Source organism: Cervus elaphus, chromosome 11 (genome assembly GCF_910594005.1).
Source record: "Cervus elaphus chromosome 11, mCerEla1.1, whole genome shotgun sequence".
Taxonomy (NCBI): Eukaryota; Metazoa; Chordata; class Mammalia; order Artiodactyla; family Cervidae; genus Cervus; species Cervus elaphus.
This window is the reverse complement of record NC_057825.1, coordinates 56,264,573-56,282,514: the sequence shown is the minus strand read 5'-3', so window position 1 is coordinate 56,282,514 and position 17,942 is coordinate 56,264,573. Positions and strand designations below refer to the sequence as shown.

General features: G+C 41.5%; 1 protein-coding gene across 4 annotated transcripts in view; it reads right to left on the bottom strand.

Moving 5' to 3' along the window:
* The window catches only part of KDM3A (lysine demethylase 3A), a 54,746-nt gene extending 37,949 nt beyond the window's left edge, over positions 1-16,797 (bottom strand). For 2 of the 4 annotated variants that reach the window (XM_043917817.1, XM_043917820.1), the window contains exons 1-8: positions 16,632-16,787; positions 15,844-16,058; positions 7,587-7,742; positions 6,285-6,395; positions 2,605-2,707; positions 1,731-1,855; positions 977-1,049; positions 786-874 (exon numbers count right to left, since the gene is read on the bottom strand). In XM_043917817.1, the coding sequence (XP_043773752.1) occupies positions 786-874; positions 977-1,049; positions 1,731-1,855; positions 2,605-2,707; positions 6,285-6,395; positions 7,587-7,742; positions 15,844-16,029 (843 nt within the window). In that variant the 5' untranslated portion in view covers positions 16,030-16,058; positions 16,632-16,787. Of the gene's footprint in view, positions 1-785; positions 875-976; positions 1,050-1,730; positions 1,856-2,604; positions 2,708-6,284; positions 6,396-7,586; positions 7,743-15,843; positions 16,059-16,368; positions 16,485-16,631 lie in introns of those variants that run through there. The other 2 variants (XM_043917818.1, XM_043917819.1) reach the window with 2 other exon arrangements.
* Between the last annotated feature and the right edge of the window lie 1,145 nt (positions 16,798-17,942).

Here is a 17,942-nt window from a genome sequence, read left to right as displayed (position 1 = left end):
ACCTACTCTGGGATATGGGTTAAAACAATGGTAGAGATGTTAAGTGAGGCTTCCCCAAGGAAGCAATATCACATTAGAAAGATACATGGGAGTTAATTAGAATGAAGACAGCATTAGAAGAGAAAGGGGAACAGCAAATCCTGAGGTTGGAGAGAACATGAGGTACCTGAAGAGCTAAAGAAGACCAGCTTCTCCACAGCATGGAAGAGATGGAAAAGCTGACAGCCTTAAGTTTCTTGATCCAAATCCTAACTACTTCAAGAGGATAGAAGTAAATCCAGTACTTGAACTCAACAGTTCCACTCATAGAAGCCAGTACTTTTCTCGGCAGAAATTAGTAATGGCAAACCAACTGCTTCCTTCAAAAAGCAAGTATGTTGGTTCACCCAATCATGAATGACCAATCCAGACCTATTGTCCAGGTGGGAGTCCTATTTCAACACCAATCTACTCAGAATTCTAAGGTTCCTCCCCTCTTCTCATGGATGGCATTCTTTTGATTTGATACACACAACTCAATTTATCTTTAAAAATACCTCCATGTGGTGGAATTGTCAAATCTACTGAGGATTTTCAACCAACATCAAAAATAGTGAACCAGAAACTTATATTATCTCCATCTGCTTGAGCACAGAAATTATGGCCAAGATCTGGGACTAGCAGAGCACAGACACAACAGCACGGATGAGCAGAGAAAACAGCCTTATTACCACTAAACATACTGGCCATGCAGTGCAAGAATTAAAGAGAGCTTCACACAAGTGACAGAAAAAAAGCAAGGCTACCTCAGAGCATGATTTTGCCTGTTTGGAAATCAGGTTTCCACTATTCTCCGAAGACTTGCGTTTCACAGCTCCCATTCTTGTAGAATTACCTGAAATAATTAAAAACAGGTAAGTCAGCCTCCCTGTTTCTATTAAGGTGAGAAGGATGAAGGGGAAAGGAGAACAGAAGTTTTAATCAATCAGTATCTTACCACATGTCACAAAGTTATCATGTACAACTTCAACATGAATCAGTGATGGATCCACGATTTTCAGTGCTGGAATCTTAAGAACAAACAAAACAAAGATACCAGGAAATTTTAAAAATGCTCAGGAATATACCAGAAATTACCTCTATCACTCAGTCGTGTCCTGACTCTTTGCGACCCCACAGACCATAGCCCGCCGGGCTCCTCTGTCCATGGGATTCTCCAAGCAAGAATACTAGAGTGGGTTGCCAATCCCTTCTCCAGAGGATCTTCCTGACCCAATTATCATTAAACTTGGGTCTCCTGAATTGCAGGCAGGTTCTTAAGCGTCTGAGCCACTAGAGAAACTAGTTAACAATAGGGGTTTCTTACATATAATTTCCTTTGAAAAAATAACTGATTTTTCTTCTACTCTGTCTGATATTTTAATATAAAATAACAAAGGTATGTGAAGGTAAAAGTGTTAGTCACTCAGTAGTGTCTGACTCTTTGTGACCCCATGGACCGTAGGCCACCAGGCTCTTCTGTCGATGGAATTTCTCCAGGCAAGAATACTGGAGTGGGTTGCCAATCCCTTCTCCAGGGGATCTTCCCGATCCAGGGATCGAACCCAGGTCTCCTACACTGCAAGCAGGAGATTCTTTACTGTCTGAGCCACCAGAGAAGCCCCATTTAGCTCTTATAAGATACTGTAATTCCTTTTTATAATTATCTTCCCCTGTCAACTTATCTTACATGCAATTATCATCATCTTTACCTCCTCACAGTTGACTTGAAGAGTTTTTGACGTTGGGTTTCCATTTACAATAGTTGCAGAAAACCACTGAGTTGATGGGTCCAAGCTGTAAATTTTTACTTCCGAACCAACTAAATTTTTGTCACCTTAAAAAATAATTAAAAAAAAAAATCCTTAGAGCAATTTGCATTATCTCTGAATAGCACCATTTATCCAGCATAATTTTTTCCCAAGTCTTTAAAAAAACATGCAATAGACAAAAAGGAAACATTAAAAGATATTGCTATAAACTTAAGACAGACATTTCAGCAAAGGTAGGAGAAAATGTAAACTTTCCATTTTAAAGCTTTGATTTCCTATTGCTTTATCTAGACTTGGCAGTATATTTATCCTAGCACCTGTATCAGACCAGGTAGTATCAGATAACTCATTGAGACCTAACTCACTCTGCTATGCAGTTTAATTAGAGGATCCATATTCAGGAACCTCGTCAGAACTTCTAAGTTTCCTAAAACATTCACAATTATGAAACTGACCAAGAAAATCAATAACAGTAACTGGCAAGATCAAGATCACCAAATTAATGTTTTACTCATTTTATAAGACTGAACTTTCAAACATATGGAATTTCATGTCAAAATATAGCTGAGCTTGTTCAGTATCTACTTCACTTTTATGTTGTTCACATGATCCTTGGGCTTTCCACATTTCAGAGGCTTTAGAATACAATATAGAATACAGTCCGCCTCTCATCAAGCTGCATGGGAAATGCATCTAAAGAATTACTAAAAAATGAGACATTTTAATGAGCAAATGAGTGAGAAGGGCTAAAACACAGCTTACAAACTAATCACTGGTCAACTCATGAGCTATCACCAACAGACAATCCACATACCTTGTAAAAGATGGCTTTCATCTAAATGTTTCACAATCAAAGCTTGAAATTCTTTACTGACACTCTGATTATCCATCAGTGAAAGACGGAGATTGTTTACATCCTGAAAAATTGAAAATCATTATATTTTAAGGTAATAAATAAGAACAGTTGTTTAAATTCCAGTGGATTATTTCAATTCATTTAATCACAGGGATTAATATAGTGTCAATTAGCCATTTGATGGCAGCAAACCATTGCAACTCCAATGAACTAGACAAGTCAAACAGTAGGAAACCATCAAATGATCACAAATATAAAGCAGATAGAAGTGAAGCTACTCGAAGCTAAGAGTGAGACAGATATTAAGAGTGGCTCAAAGCATAATTTTAAACATGACAAAACTTAGGCTATGGGACATATAATAAGCAAAGCAGCTAGTCATGCCAAAAATACTCTGTATCCCAAACTCTAGGGATTAGGGAAGTCACAGATCCAAATGCAAGGGGCGGAAGACACACATAAGAAAATACTTAGATCTGTAGCATCATTTCATTGAAATTGCTGTTTTTAACAAACATCATTTCACACTAGATTCATTTACCCTAACCAGAATTCCAAATGCATTCTTCTTTACAAATGGTAAAGGTGGGGTGAGGAGGGACAAAAGCTGAATGAACGAACAGCCTAGGTCTTCAGTAGCCAGTTTTGAAACATTCAATTCTTGGCAGCTCTATTTCTGGCATTATTCCAGTGTTCTGGCTTTGTGTGTATACTCAGTTATGATAAATGTATACAGACTGTCAATAGGAATAACCTGTCAGACCCGAGAAACCATATAGTACAGAAGCCCTTCCAATACTAGGCCTTCATGCTTTTCTGCATGTGAAATGGGTACAGAGTGGCTAAAAATAGTTCATCCATTTCTCCCATTGGTAAGAATAGCCTTGTAGAGAGACCATGCTGAAAGAATTTCTTAGGTAACATTAAACTAGGGGCTTCAAAAGAGTGCAATATTAATTACCAGAATGAGCCATGTTTTTGTTTTTTTCCCCCTCATGCTACTGCAATTTCAAAAAATTTAAATGTGTTCACCAATTCCTACTACAAGGTAAAAGAGCATTAATGGGGAGAGCCATTAACCTTAAACAGCTCTTAAATAAGGTAGAATAATTGGATTATGCCTAGAAGAGTTTCAAGGGCTCATCAAAGGTGCCAGGTAACTGAGCTGGACACTTAAGTCGTTTTTCTTATCCACCTATAACTGAGATGAATTCAATCCAAAAGACAGACATTAGGTTTCAATTCCAACTTCTGCATACCCCAAATAATTTTCAGATTCTCTATTCATTATTTAGAACAAGCCTCCTACTGTGGTAACCGTATCAGCCAACATAGAGTCTCATATAGTAGAAGCCTTACATTATCACCTGCCTCTACAAGAGAATGCCCTGAAGCACTTAACTTTGGAAATTATCATCAGTAAAAGTCAAGAACACATGCAGAGTCTCCCTCAATCAGTATATTAATAACACTCACACTGACAGCACAGAGTGCACCTCCTTGAGAATAAAAACTTACTGATCTTGTCAATCTCAAGAAACAAAACTGAGCTCTACTTTAACTGAAAAGATGAGACACATTAAAGATGAAAAATAGAACTGTCCCGAAAACAATGCTAAGAAGTAAAAACTACTCTCTGCTCAGTAGTAGTCTTCCACAGCCCCTCCTGTATGTTCGTTCCCTGGTCCTTAAAAGCAAGGATTCCTCATTTCAATGTAGGAAAAATATCAAGATAACCTTCCTAGCATGCATGCACGTGCACCCAGTCTCTTCAGTCATCGTCTGACTCTTTGAGATCCCATGAACTGTAGCCTGCCAGGCTCCTCCATCCATGGAATTCTCCAGGCAAGAATACTGGAGTAGGTTGCCATGCCCTCCTCTAGGGGATCTTCCTGACCCAGGGATCAAACCCGTGTCTCCTGTGGCTCCTGCACTGCAGGTAGATTCCTTACCTCTGCGGCACCAGGGAAGCCCCATCTACCTGATATATGAAGATAACTTGTGCCCACAACTAAGTAAAAGCATCTTCCTCTATTCCATTCACCTAAACATTATAAAATAAGGTTCAGAGTATGAATCTTGTTTTCACTCACTTCCAGGATATGGAAATAAAAGTGAGACTTGAGCACAGAAAAGCCAGTGCTTTGGGTTTTCCAATACAGACCCAGCAATGGCAATGACCCTTGGTCCTAAACTGTCTTATAGCTCATAAACTGGTTTAATGGTTCTACAGGCCACAGAAACAAGGCAGGTCACAAAACCAAAGAGAGTGAAGAGGATAACTGACCTTCACAAATGACATCTAAAACAACAAATGTTAATTGTAAGACCAACATTACTCCCAAGGTAGTGATCTGTGGAGTTAATGTGCATGTTCTTCCCCTCCCTCCCAACATTTTTATAATAAAGGAAAAAAACAAACATATGAGCAAGACCCAAGAGCCTAAATGTTGTGAAGAAAAAGGTAGTTCTGCAAGCTAACTGGAAAGAACAGGAACACACACACACTTGATTCATACTGTTTGCAATAGGTCACCATAAACACTGAATTAGTGAATACTGAACCATTCCTAGTGGAAAGATGGGGTTAGGTTTCTTGAAGCCTCTGGTCACAAGTGACATCAACCAATCAATACATAGCCTTGTTTTATGTGTTTCTGTTGGGAAAAAACTCCACAAGTTTCTAACATATATAACTGCATTTATTTGCATGCAAAGTCGCTTTAGTCATGTCCAATTCTGTGCGACCCTATAGACTGCAGCCCATCAGGCTCCTCTGACCCCCATTCTCCAGGCAAGAATACTGGAATGGGTTGCCATGCCCTCCTCCAGGGGATCTTCCTAACTCAGAGATCAAACCCAAGACTCCTGAGGGTCCTACACTGCAGATGGAATCTTTACCCCTGAGCGAGCGGGGAAGCTGTATTACTGCATTACTAACCTTGAACTCACAGCTACCATACCTCATGGCTGAATGAAGCTTAGCTAACACACGTTCTCTCTAAGACTCACTTAGGAACAATACAGACCACTTCAGCACTATCCCAGGGGACCATTTTAAACACTGAAGTAACCAACAATGCAGTACTAAATAGACTTTGAAAAGGACACTTGTTTACAGTAGAAGAGATGAAACAAGAAGGTGGAATGGAACCTTATTCAAACCTCAGCTGGGAAGAGGTGTCAGACAACTCAAAATTTTCACCACTCTGCACATGTCTGTGAATAACCATAAAAGCACCAAAATACTGATTGGGGGGTTACAAATATATTTCATCAAGTAAGCAAGTTCTCAAATATAGAATTCTTAAATAATGAGGACTGATATATATGCATACAGATATATGTATATATGAGTAACAGTTAATCTAAAAATTATTTTCATATTATCTATTTTAAAAATTATTTCATATCATACACAAAAGCCATCAACAGTAGTACCTTTGTCCTTCCAAACCCAATAAACAGTCAACCCAATGGCTAACATTGAGCATTAATGTCTAACATCTGCTCATAAGATGGGTCCTTTTTTCTGCTAGATATCTGATCTGGAACAATCAACGTCAATATGTCAGTTCTCACATTAAAGGAGTTTATACTTCTGTTTTTAGGGTCTAATATTGGTTCTAATGGTTTACCTGTATAGGCTTTAAAAGGTCTTTAGAAAGAAATACTCTTTGTTGATCTCCTAAAAAGCGAATAGATGTTATGGATCCCAAACCAGCTTTGTCCAGCAGAGATTTGTACATCTGAAACAAAAGAAAATGTTTTGGCATCATAACTGCTATTAGTATCATTGTGAAAATGGGGACTGGCAATGTTCCACACAGAGATTAAACCATTCATTTGTTTATTTACTACCAATATCTCAGTAATAACTATTTATGCAACCAAAACAAGAGTACACAGTTTTTATCCAGAATCAATCATTTAAACCAGATACACATTTGAGAGTCATATAGGTCTGGGTTTACAGATGTATGGCTTGCCCCAAATTTATGCAGAATACTGTTTTAAGTTTATTTTTCTGGGGAAATGGGCCATATTTTTAGCAAATTATTAATAGATGGGGGAAAAAATACAAAAAGCAAAATACAACTTTAAACAAAACCCTACATCTCTCAAAACCCTTCAGGGGCTCGTTTCATCCATGGGCAAAATCTCAATTTGGCTCACACAGCATGCAGGCCCTTCACAAGCTGGTCAGCCTTTTAATCATCCTCTTGGCCTTTCAACTACCCAAATCTGTCCCAGCTCACCTATCAAACAGCATTAACTGTCCTTTCCAGATACAGGGCTCACTCTTTGCCTTTAACTGCACCAGACTTCTGGTGCAGAAATGGCACAATCATATACTGACTGCTGGTGTCTTTAGAGTCAAAGAAATATGAGCTGGGGGAACCTTAAAGATCATGAGACCAGAAGTGGAAACCCTGACAGGGGCCAGGCAACACCTACTATTCAGGTTCAGCCTACTGTTGCCAAAGGAATTGCTACAGGCTTTAGTGTGGCCATATCTTATTGTTGTTAATAAGAAATGGGAATCTAGATTTTTAAGAACATTCTCTACATTTTTTTAAAGTAGACAGTTAATTTAGATTTTTTTAAAAACACTGTAAGGGGCAAATCAAAAAGATCTGTATGTCTGTATATATCTGCTGGTTTCTAACCCTTGACCTAGAAGTTCCCCAAATTACCCTCACTCCCTACTCTTCAAGTGAGGAAACTGAGACACACAGAAGTCAAGGGTCCAGAATTGCAGGCCTCCTAGCAGGGCTGACAGGAGATCCTGGAGCTTTTTCTGAATCTTCTGCAATGTCATATATCTGTACTATTATTTTCCAGAAGGCCAACTACAGATATTACATAGATTTTCCCTGTTTCGTTCATAATGGATTAAAGAACTCCTCAGGGGTTCAGTAAGCCCGAGTTTTACTTACTATTGCAGGCCACTGAACAATTCGCTCAGAAATTTCAGGAGACTTTCGTTCAGCCAAAACCAAGTTATGTTCCACTAAGAAGGCTCTCCTTAGGAGGCTGTAGACATCTATCCATCTTCTCTTCCTCCAAGATTCTCCATCAAACTCCACACACACCTAGACAAACAGAATTGAAGGAAAGCAGACTTGATTAACAAGAACATGAAAAATGCCTAAGATAAAATTAGACCCTGATCAGTCTATTCAGATCTGTGTCTGTGAATACGCTGCTTCCACTCCTGCTCTCTTACTTCCCTTCTCAACCCACAATAAAATAACCAGATATGAGGCTTCCCTGGTGGTCCAGAGGTTAAGAATCCGCCTGGTGATGCACGTGACAGGCATTCGACCTTGGTCTGGGAAGATTCCACATGCCGCAGAGCAGCTAAGCCCGTGTGTCACAACTACCAAACCTATGCTCTGGAGCCTGCAAGCCACAACTACTGAGCCCACGTGCTGCAACTACTGAGGCCACATGCCTAGAGCATGTGCTCCACAACAAGAGAAGTCAGCACACGGAGAAACCTGTGCACCGCAACTAGAGAGCAAGCCCCACTCTCCATAACGAGAGAAAGCTGCGCACAGACATGAAGACCCAGCACAGTCAAAAGTAAGTATTAAAAAAATAAGAATAACCAGATTCGTTAGACTAGTCTAACTATCAAGCTTTGGCTCCCAGGCCACTTTGGGAAGAGAAGTCAAAGGATATGGGGGCCAATCTGTCCTCAAGTAATCTCTGGGAAGACCTAAGAGAAAAGAAACCCCATGTAGAAGGCTTTTACATATGTTAATTACACATCAGAGCTTGCAGAACTGAAAGACAGAAATCTGAAACCCTAAGATGTACTTGTCACAGGGCATTGCAATTCTGTGTTGACACTGTCAGTAAGCTGATGATGACCCCCAACAACACAATCCACCACTGACTTTTCCATTCCTCTGATAGCAGCAGAATTCAGCAAGAGGCACTTTCAATGCTTTGAGTTGAATAAACTGGGAAATTTACCTCAGAGTTCGAACTCCAAGACAACTTTGCTAAATACAGAAGTAATTGATAAATGACACCAGAATTTTCCTAAACTACCTGTGTAACTTCTTATATGAAAATTAAACTACTTTTAAAATACTATTTTCCAAGTAACTATGAAATTTCCTGCTTCTGATTTGTAAAATATCTTTTAGCCTTAGTTATAACCCCGACCTAAAAGTTTCCAACATTACCCCCCTTAAAATCTGTACAGATATTTTAAGATATAAAGGTAGAATTCAGTCCAAAAGTGGGTCTCTGACAGTAATGCAGTAGTAATCAGTCACAAAACCTTAAAATTCATATAAATGTACCAAAACACCTTAGCTTCTTTAACCCATTAAGAATATATTACCCTTTTTATTGTTGTTCAGTTGCTAAGTCACGTCTGACTCTTTGTAACCCCAAAGCACATCAGGCTCCCCTGTCTTTCCCTATCTCTCGGAGTTTGCTCAAATTCATATCCATTGAGCCAGTGATGCTAACTAACCATCTCATGCTCTGTCACCCCCTTCTCCTTTTGTCTTCAATCTTTCCCAGCATCAGAGTCTTTTCCAAAGAGTCGGCTCTTGGCATCAGGTGGCCAAAGTACTGGAGCTTCAGCATGAGTCCTTCCAAGAAATACTCATTGGGTGATTGCCTTTAGGATTTCCTTTAATTTATTCTAAGTCTTTTAAAATTTTTTTATGTTTTAACTGAGATACGATATATTCCCTCGATAGCCAGTGTAAAAATCACCATTTTTATTTGATTTAAAAGCCCTCATTTTTGGCTTCAAAGAGTCAGTAAATCCATCAATACTTCATAATTTCATAGACAATTCTATCTTCCTTTTCAGCCTTTAGAAAAAGAAAAAAAGTTTACTTAATTTCCATTCACTCATCAGAATCCAATTCAAAAATCCTTTCCTCAAAGATGTTGTCCCTTACCAAAGAGCCCCTCTCTACCCCAAGAGAAGTCCCTTGCTAACTGTGCTCAAAACTGTCCTTTTCCTTCCCAGCATTTACCCACATTTTGAATTATTTATTTGTGGTTAATTGACTGACATTAAAAACTCAGATAGGTCAAAGTCTGTGTTGGCTTTTACTTACCATTGTATTTCATGGGTCTCCATACTTGTTCAGTGAATAAATTTCTCCCTGAACTGGGCTCTTACCTTCTGTTTCTCTCATCCATTTGGAAGGCAGGGAGTTCCCAAGGGATATACCACTAGCCTCAATCCCAAACTTTTTCAGATTTATGGCTATATAATATCAATCTTTAAAATCAATTAAATTTAAGACCAGTCCTATCCTCCTCTCCCAATCACAAAATGTACACGCCTAATTTCTCAGGCAACTTCCCCTGAGACGCGCGTATCTTCTTTGTATGACAGACTTTTATCCTTGCAGTTATTACAGAGTAAGTGCAAATGTGTAAGCACCTATTATGTGACAAGGCCCCATGTTCTATGTTTCCACTGGTTCTATGTATTCCATCCATCACCATAACCAACCAATGGTCCTTCAAGACAGAGGTGTTCAGAGACTGAGCATATTCCTTTCTGTTTCTAGCCACAGAATCCGTGTCTTCTGATATCTTCCCCAGTCCTTCAGCCCCACATCACATCAACTTCAAACCCAACCTAGCTCTGGACAACAGAGCTTTCCCATCAATGTAGTATACCAGGAATGTACATCTACAAACTTCAGAACCACAGAGATCTGGGTTTGAATGCCAGCCTTGCTGAAGCTTTCTTAGAATGGTTTTACATGCATAAAATAAAATATGTAGAATTACAAAAGCAACCAATTAACTGTACCCAAGTCAAGAATGCTTGCCAAAATCTAAGCTCTCTGAATTCAGTGTTCTGGTGGCTTCAGAATGCAAGTACTAACACCTACCCTTCACAGAACTGTTAGGTAGATTTTAAAGGCAATGTACATTAAGTGTCTGGCAAGCAGACTAGGCAGCTTTAAGACCTTCATGGAAATTCAAATCCTAATTTATCAGAGTATCACTTCAGTTAGGAATGGGGGAGAGAAAGACTTCAATATGATCATCTAACATCAATTCAGAAAAAAAGAAGTAATCTAAGATCTTAAGTGGTTTCTCAAAACTTAAGCACTATCACAATTCTTATCATATCACTATCTACAAAGCCTATAATCAACCCTAAACCAAAATTTAGACAAGGTTCCTCTTTATATCTCAGTTTTAGGGTGATTTAAAAACTAAGTTTAATTCTTTAAAAATAAGTTTATGACTTTGAAGTATTAGATCACATTAATCAAAAATTCATATTTTAACAAGATGGCTTTTTAAATACATATAATGAAACCAACAAGTTGTGAGCTTTCTTAAACATGCTTTCAAAAGTTTCCTATCTATCATAACCACACATCTTTCTTTTGTGCTCTGAGGTCTAATGTGCTATATATAAGGACATCCCCCTGCCACCGTCCCCAAAAAAGTCTCTTCTGCAGAAATTTCTATAAAAATGTACCAGTAAGAATTCAAATTCAGGGGGAACTAACATGATTTGACCAAGCTCCTGCAAGCTGACAGATGCAGCTAGTTCTCGTCGTAAAAAGTGTTCTTCCCTTCACAATCTCTTGGTCCAGAAAGGAGATGTTATTTATGTTGTATAACTCCAAGAGGCCTATTTAATTATGATTACTACCTGTAATTCCCAAAGTTCCAGATTTTTAATAGGGCATCTAATAAATGTGTGCCTATTAGCCTATCAAATTCATTGACCAGATGTTGGATATTTCAAGTTAATTATTTCAAGCTAGTTTTCCCTAAAAGAAAATCTCTTTAAGACACATGAATTAATATTATCTAATCAAACTAATCTCAAAACCTCCCACTTAGTATACACTAATCTTACCTGAGTATATGATTATGAAAATTATCAGAATGGCCAAGTAAAATGTTTCCAGGTTTAAAAATAAGCACTTACACAATGGCATGTTTTTTAATCCCGAAGTTTTTGATGACATTATCTACTCTATGTCCAGCACGATGATGCAGAAGGCCACTTATTTCACTACTTCACAAATCAGAAATTATCTCATTATGCTTCTATTTATTTCTTCCATCCAGACTTTTATCTAAAATCCTAGAGTCAAGCATTCAATTATAGGGGTAAACAGTTATTACACTGTGCTAAAAGTTTCTCATTTTACATGGCTTGACAGGCAACAGAATCCACCTACATTCAAGTTTTAACTGTATGCAAGGATGAAAAGACCAGGTAGACGACAGTAGTCAAAGCATTCAGCTCCTAATGAGTGGGAAAAGCTATGACAAATTTAGACAGCATATTAAAAAACAGAGACACTACTTTGCCAACCAAGGTCCATCTAGTCAAAACTATGGTTTTTCCAATAGTTGTGTATGGATGTTGAGCGTTGGACCATAAAGAAGACTGAGCGATGAAGAACTGATCTTTTGAACTGTGGTGTTGGAGAATATTCTTGAGAGTCCCTTGGACTGCAAGATCAAACCAGTCAATCTTAAAGGAAATCAATCCTGAATATTCATTAGAAGGACTGATGCTGAAGCTCCAATACTTGGGCCACCTGATGTGAAGAGACGACTCATTGGAAAAGATCCTGATGCTGGGAAAGATTGAGGGTAAGAGGACAAGGGAGGGACAGGGGATGAGCTGGCTGGATGGCATAACCAACTCAATAGACTTGAGTTTGAGAAAACTCAGGGAGATAGTGAAGCATAGGGAAGCCCAGCATGCTGCATGCTGCATGCAGTTCATGGGGTCACAAAGAGTCTGACACATCTTAGTGACTGAACAACAAAAGCAAAGAAGGGAAAGACCTAGACAAACAAGGCAGAGAAGGAGGACACTCTCAGCATGCCTAATGAACAAAGCCAGTTAGAAAGCAACCTGCCTCACACTCAAAGAAGAGTGGGATAAAAATAAAGTTAAAGAAGTTGTTCCAATCACACCTAATTAAGATCTGCTGTTATTCCAGATAAAGAGAATATCACTGTTCCATTGCGAGATTATTTCTAAACTGCTTTTCTATATATAAGCAATAACTATTTGATTCCTTCACTTATCTATTCAAATATTTTAGCAAAAACTACATGACAAGCAATGTTCTTAGTTCTGAGGATACTGAAGCCAGCAAAATAAGAGCTGTGCTAATTTCCTTCTATCTGAACATTAAAGCTTAGTGTTTAAGATTTGGAGACAAAACTGGGCAAGTTATTTAACTTGTTTAAGCCTCAGTTTCTAATACTAAAAAGTGTGGTTTACTATCTAAAATTTTTGTGAGAATAAAATAAAACCATTCACTGCTTCAGTTGTTCAGTCATGTCTAACTCTTTGTGACCCCATGGACTGTAGCCCACAAACTCCTCTGTCCATGGGGTTCTCCAGGCAAGAATCCTTGGGTGGGTTGCCATTTTCTATTCCAGGGGATCTTCCTGACCCAAGGATCAAACTCCTGTCTCTTGAGTCTCCTGCATTGCAAGCAGATTCTTTACTGCTTGATCCACCTGGGAAGAGGTATTTGTTAATTCTGTCTTCACCTAACTTCTTTGTAATCAACCACTAAACATAATGTAACTGAGTAAGTGGCTTTGTTACAAAGTCTTCCTCTAAGTGAAACAAAGTTAACAAGCCCTGGCCTTATTAACTCCTCAACCAAGGAAGCAAATCAGTCTAGACAGACTTGGATCTCTACCAGTGCTAAAACAGGTGCACACAACTTGAATTTTATTCCTTCTTATTCATTATTGCCCCCAGTCCCAACTCATTCCTCAAATTCCTACTCAGTTTCTGCCTGTATCTTGCCAAACACAATTGGTTTCAAAGTTTCCAACACTGCTTTTGGTAATACATGTCCCTACACTTATGCCAGTTACTTTATCTGCTACTCCATTAAGGAATGCAGCAATAAAGCATGACTAGAAAAGAGAAGTTGAGTAGATTTCTTACATGAGGGCTGAGTTGTGAAGAATGTAGGTAAAGCTAAAAAATCTACTATAATTGAAACTGTTCTTGAATTAAACCCCGCTGGCTTCCAGGTTAGGCACCTTAGCCCACTGGAAGACAAACAACCGAACCTAGATTCAAGTGCTCTCTCTGTCCCTTAGTAGCTAACTATGCAAGTCTGGACAAGACTTCTTTTTAAAATCTATTTCTTTCTGAAAATGAAGCTATCACCACCACTTCAAAGGCTGGGGGTGAGGAAGATGCAGAGAAGAGGACACACAAAGGACCTCCTAGACTGCCTTCCTAACCCAACAGGTCCTTGATTTCTGATGGGGAAGGGAACACCTAGTGTCTCATCAGCTGCTAAAGAACTAAAAACTGTGAAGCTTAATCTCGTTTCCATTCAAATCAAATAAAAACAAAGGCAATAAGAGAAAATTTTACTTGTTGTGAAATAAACCGTAACAACTATAATTAACATCTACTCCCCAAAGCCCATTTTTATGGAGAAAGTTTATTAGCCTAAAACAAACAGGCTGGCCATCCCTGCACCACACTAATTCTTTCTGTAAACCTCAAAACCCAGTTTGCAAGGAGTGAAACCAATTTCACACTGTATGACAGTGTGGTGTATGGTCATACACACTCCTGTATGACAGGAGTCCTTCAGTGGCACAGCCTTTGATTAGGGAGCACGATGATTAACAAAGTGGGCTCAAGGGTCAAAACTTTCTGAGAACGATTCCAATTTTGACCTTAGACAAGACAATCTCCCCCAGGCCCAGTATTTTTGTCTGTAAAGTGGGGAATATTAGTACCTACCCCCAAAGAACTTCTGTAAGGATTAAATATGAACACAGCTATCAACTGTTCAGCATGATGCCTAGCACATGGTTAAGCACACAATGGTCACTCCTTTTTCCACATGAAGATAAAGTAGACTACTGAAGCTTTGAAAATATTTGACCACATATCCTTTCCTAGAACCTTTTGCAGACTAATTACTAGTTGGGGCATGCACTGTCACCTTGAAAGTGTTCTCCTTGAACAGTGTCTCAGAATTCAACACGTATTCAACTGCCAGTGCGAAAGCTTGCTTCCCTTATCTGCGCAGTTTGCAAGAAAAAGCCAAGATAATGATCAAATGAATCCATTACCCAAGATGGAAAGCTCTTCTGTTCTGACAAGCTTCCTTCAAGTTATCACCACTTCTGAGTCTGTGTTGGGGACCCCTCTCCAGTTATTTTTTTGCACAAAGGAGAGTTTATTGGTACAATGGCTTCCTCACTGCTAGTTTCCAACACCCTTTCACACCCATACTTCTATTACGGAGTAAGAGCAGAATTCATCTCTTTCTGAAAAGATCTAACTGAAAAAAGGTTCTGCGTGTCATTCCGATTCAAAATCACCTGCCGCAATTGTTCCCATTTCTCTCCCTTCCAACACTCCAATGGAGTGTTTGAAGTCATTCCTCTGGCACACCGTATAAGGGGCAGCTCCACCCCAGCCCTCCATATATGGTCACATCCCACACCCACTTACAGACTCCTCAAAGACAACCAGGAAACTCACTCCTGCCCTGACCCACCATATACGGGCAAACACCCACCCCAACACGCTGAAAAGAGGACTACGCTCCTCCCTCTACACACACTTTTCTTCTCACAAGTCGAAAGTTTAATAAGCTGGAGGGAAGAAATTCGGAGGAACGCACCAAAAAACCCAACTAAAGGCACTTGCACCCACTATTCTCAACGTTCGATTCTCAAACATTCCAAATGTCACCCACCTGCCCAAGATAGCATTAACAACACTTCCCCCCTTCCTAGAAGGAACCGTACTATCCTGAGGAAGCACTGGAGAAGGAAATGCCAGCCCACTCCAATATTCCTGCCTGGAGAATCCCCATGGACAGAGGAGCCTGGCAGGCTACAGCCCATGGGGTTGAAAGAGTCGGATAAGACATAGCAACTGAGCAAGGAGGCACAGCGCGGGCAACAACTAAGCATGTCTGAGCAACCCCTAAGCCCCTTATTAAAAACAGGCAACTCCAGGCCAAACACACCTCGCTCTACACACCATTTCAAAGACTTTGAAGGTCTAGTTTTCTGCACCTTCAGATCAGATGCCAACTTTCTGGTCGCCTTTTCAGAAAAGGGGAGGGGGGGAATGGGGGTGTGCTGGCTGTCTCGTTACCAAGGTAACTAGGAAACGTCCGACTGCCGAGCCCCGGGAGCCGGTTATACCTTCAGATCCTTCTTGGTAACGTCGGTGTGGGAGACGGCGCGAATGGTCCCGGAGAGCCAGGGCCACTCGGCGACGCGCTCCACGTCCCAGCTGTCGTGGCCGCCGTCGCCGCCGTCGGCTGCAGACAGACTGAGGAATCGCTTCCCCACCAGTACTGGCCAACTTTCTCCGAGCGTGAGCACCATGGTTTCCACGCTGCAGGAAGGGCTCCTCCCTGCAAAAACACAAAAACAAAATGCAACGGAGGCGGCCAGCAGGAGGGGGCCGGGAAAAGAGGGCGGGGGGGGGCGGGGGGGGGGGGGGGAGAGAGGAGGCCAGGGAGGAGGGAGGGTTCTAACCCCGCTCTGAGGACCGGACCCCCGGCGGCGGGGGCGGCGGGTGCGAGGACGTTAAGACTCAGCACCCGATCTCTCCACCCGCGCCTTCCCCGCCCCCCCATCTCTCCCCCACCCCAAACACTGGCCCCAAGCGCCGCGTGACCCTCGCTCTCCCAAGTTTCGCTTTTCCAAAACCTTAAATCTCACCGCAGACTGAGTGAGGAGAATTATTTGCGGCTTAAGTGGATTTGAAAGTGTTCGCCCCTCACCCCGGAAAAGAAAAGGCCCCGAAGCAGAGGGCCTGTCCCAGGCGGCCGGGTCCCCGCCCCGGGCGGCCCCGCGGGAGGGGCGAGCCCGCGGTTCCGCACTTGCCCCGCCGCCCCGCCCCGACACCCTTCTTCCCGGCCGCAGAAGCCCCGGCCGGCGCCCCGGCCCGGGGATGGCGGGGCCGCGGGGCTTGGCGCCTTCACCTTTCTTCCTCCGCTCCCTTCAGCCGAGGCCGCGGCGCTCTTACCCCGCCTCCCGCCTCCCTGAGTCACCGGCGGCGGCCGCCGTTTCCAGCCGCCCAGCCGACTCTAGCTCTGACTTGGTTCAAGAGCTCTCACAAGACACGCACAGCCTCCCGGGTCCGCCCCCTCGGAGCCGCTTCCACCGGTCATTGGCTGAGTCCGAGGAGCTGGGCGAGACTAGTAGGGAAAGAGCCCATCACCATTGGCCGTCCGAGCGAGGGCGGGGCGAGAGAAAAAAACAATTCCTTGGCTGCCTCCTCCCTCTCCCCTCCCCCTTCCGACTCCCGGACGACCCCCATTAGGTTAAAGTACACCGAGCGTAAGCGAGGGATTCCTCCGCCAGGGCCATTCTTTCCATTTGTTGCCTCACGGATGCAAAAAAGTCCCGCGAAATCGGTTATCAACTTTAGGACCCAGAGGAAAATTACGGTGGTGCACAGATAAGACTAGATGGCGAACCCTAGGGCTGTAAGTGCCTATTGGATTGCTTGTCAAGTGCGTAGGCTGTCGACCGAAGATATGCTTTCCACTTGGCGGAAGAATCTCACAGGAAAGGGGTGAGGGCGGTGCAGAGTCAGCGGGGGAGGGAAGGGACTGGAACGTGCGGTTTGAAGCGTACTCAGCTAGAGGGAGGAGCGACAGTGCTCGAGAGGTTCGTGCGCAGGCGCTTCGCGGAGTAGAGGCTGGAGCTTGGGCTGCTGGGCGAAATGGCCGCGGGAGGCGCAGGCGCACGTGGTGATGATCATGGAACGTCTGAAGTCCGCCATTTTGAAGGAAAAATGAAGAAAGGCATGGAGTCACTGGGAAATGATGTTAATTATATCTAAAGCAAAAGAGGCCATTGGTACAATGCAAGAATGGGCTATTTTCTTTATGTTTTTTTAATGTAAAGGGAGAATGAGAAGATATTCTGAGTCTTACAAAGAAAATGAAAGACAAGATCAAGGTCATAATGATGTAAGAGATATGAAGAGGAAGTGACTTTGAAGGACAAAGGAGTTGAAAGGTGATTGTGTCTGTTCCACCTGAAGATTTTGGGTTGAATGAAGAAAAAAATGCAATGAAGGAATTGAAGATCTGTTATTTTATAAAGGCTGGTGCTTGATGTGGTATCATGTTTAATCTTTAAGATTAAATAAGATTAAGTGGAGAACTCAAGCTCACATTTTATAAGTGTGAAAACTGAGAATCAGAAAAAGTTCAGAAACATATTCAAGGAATTATAGATGCAAGTTAAATCCAGGTGTTGATTTTAAACATGTATGTTCTGAA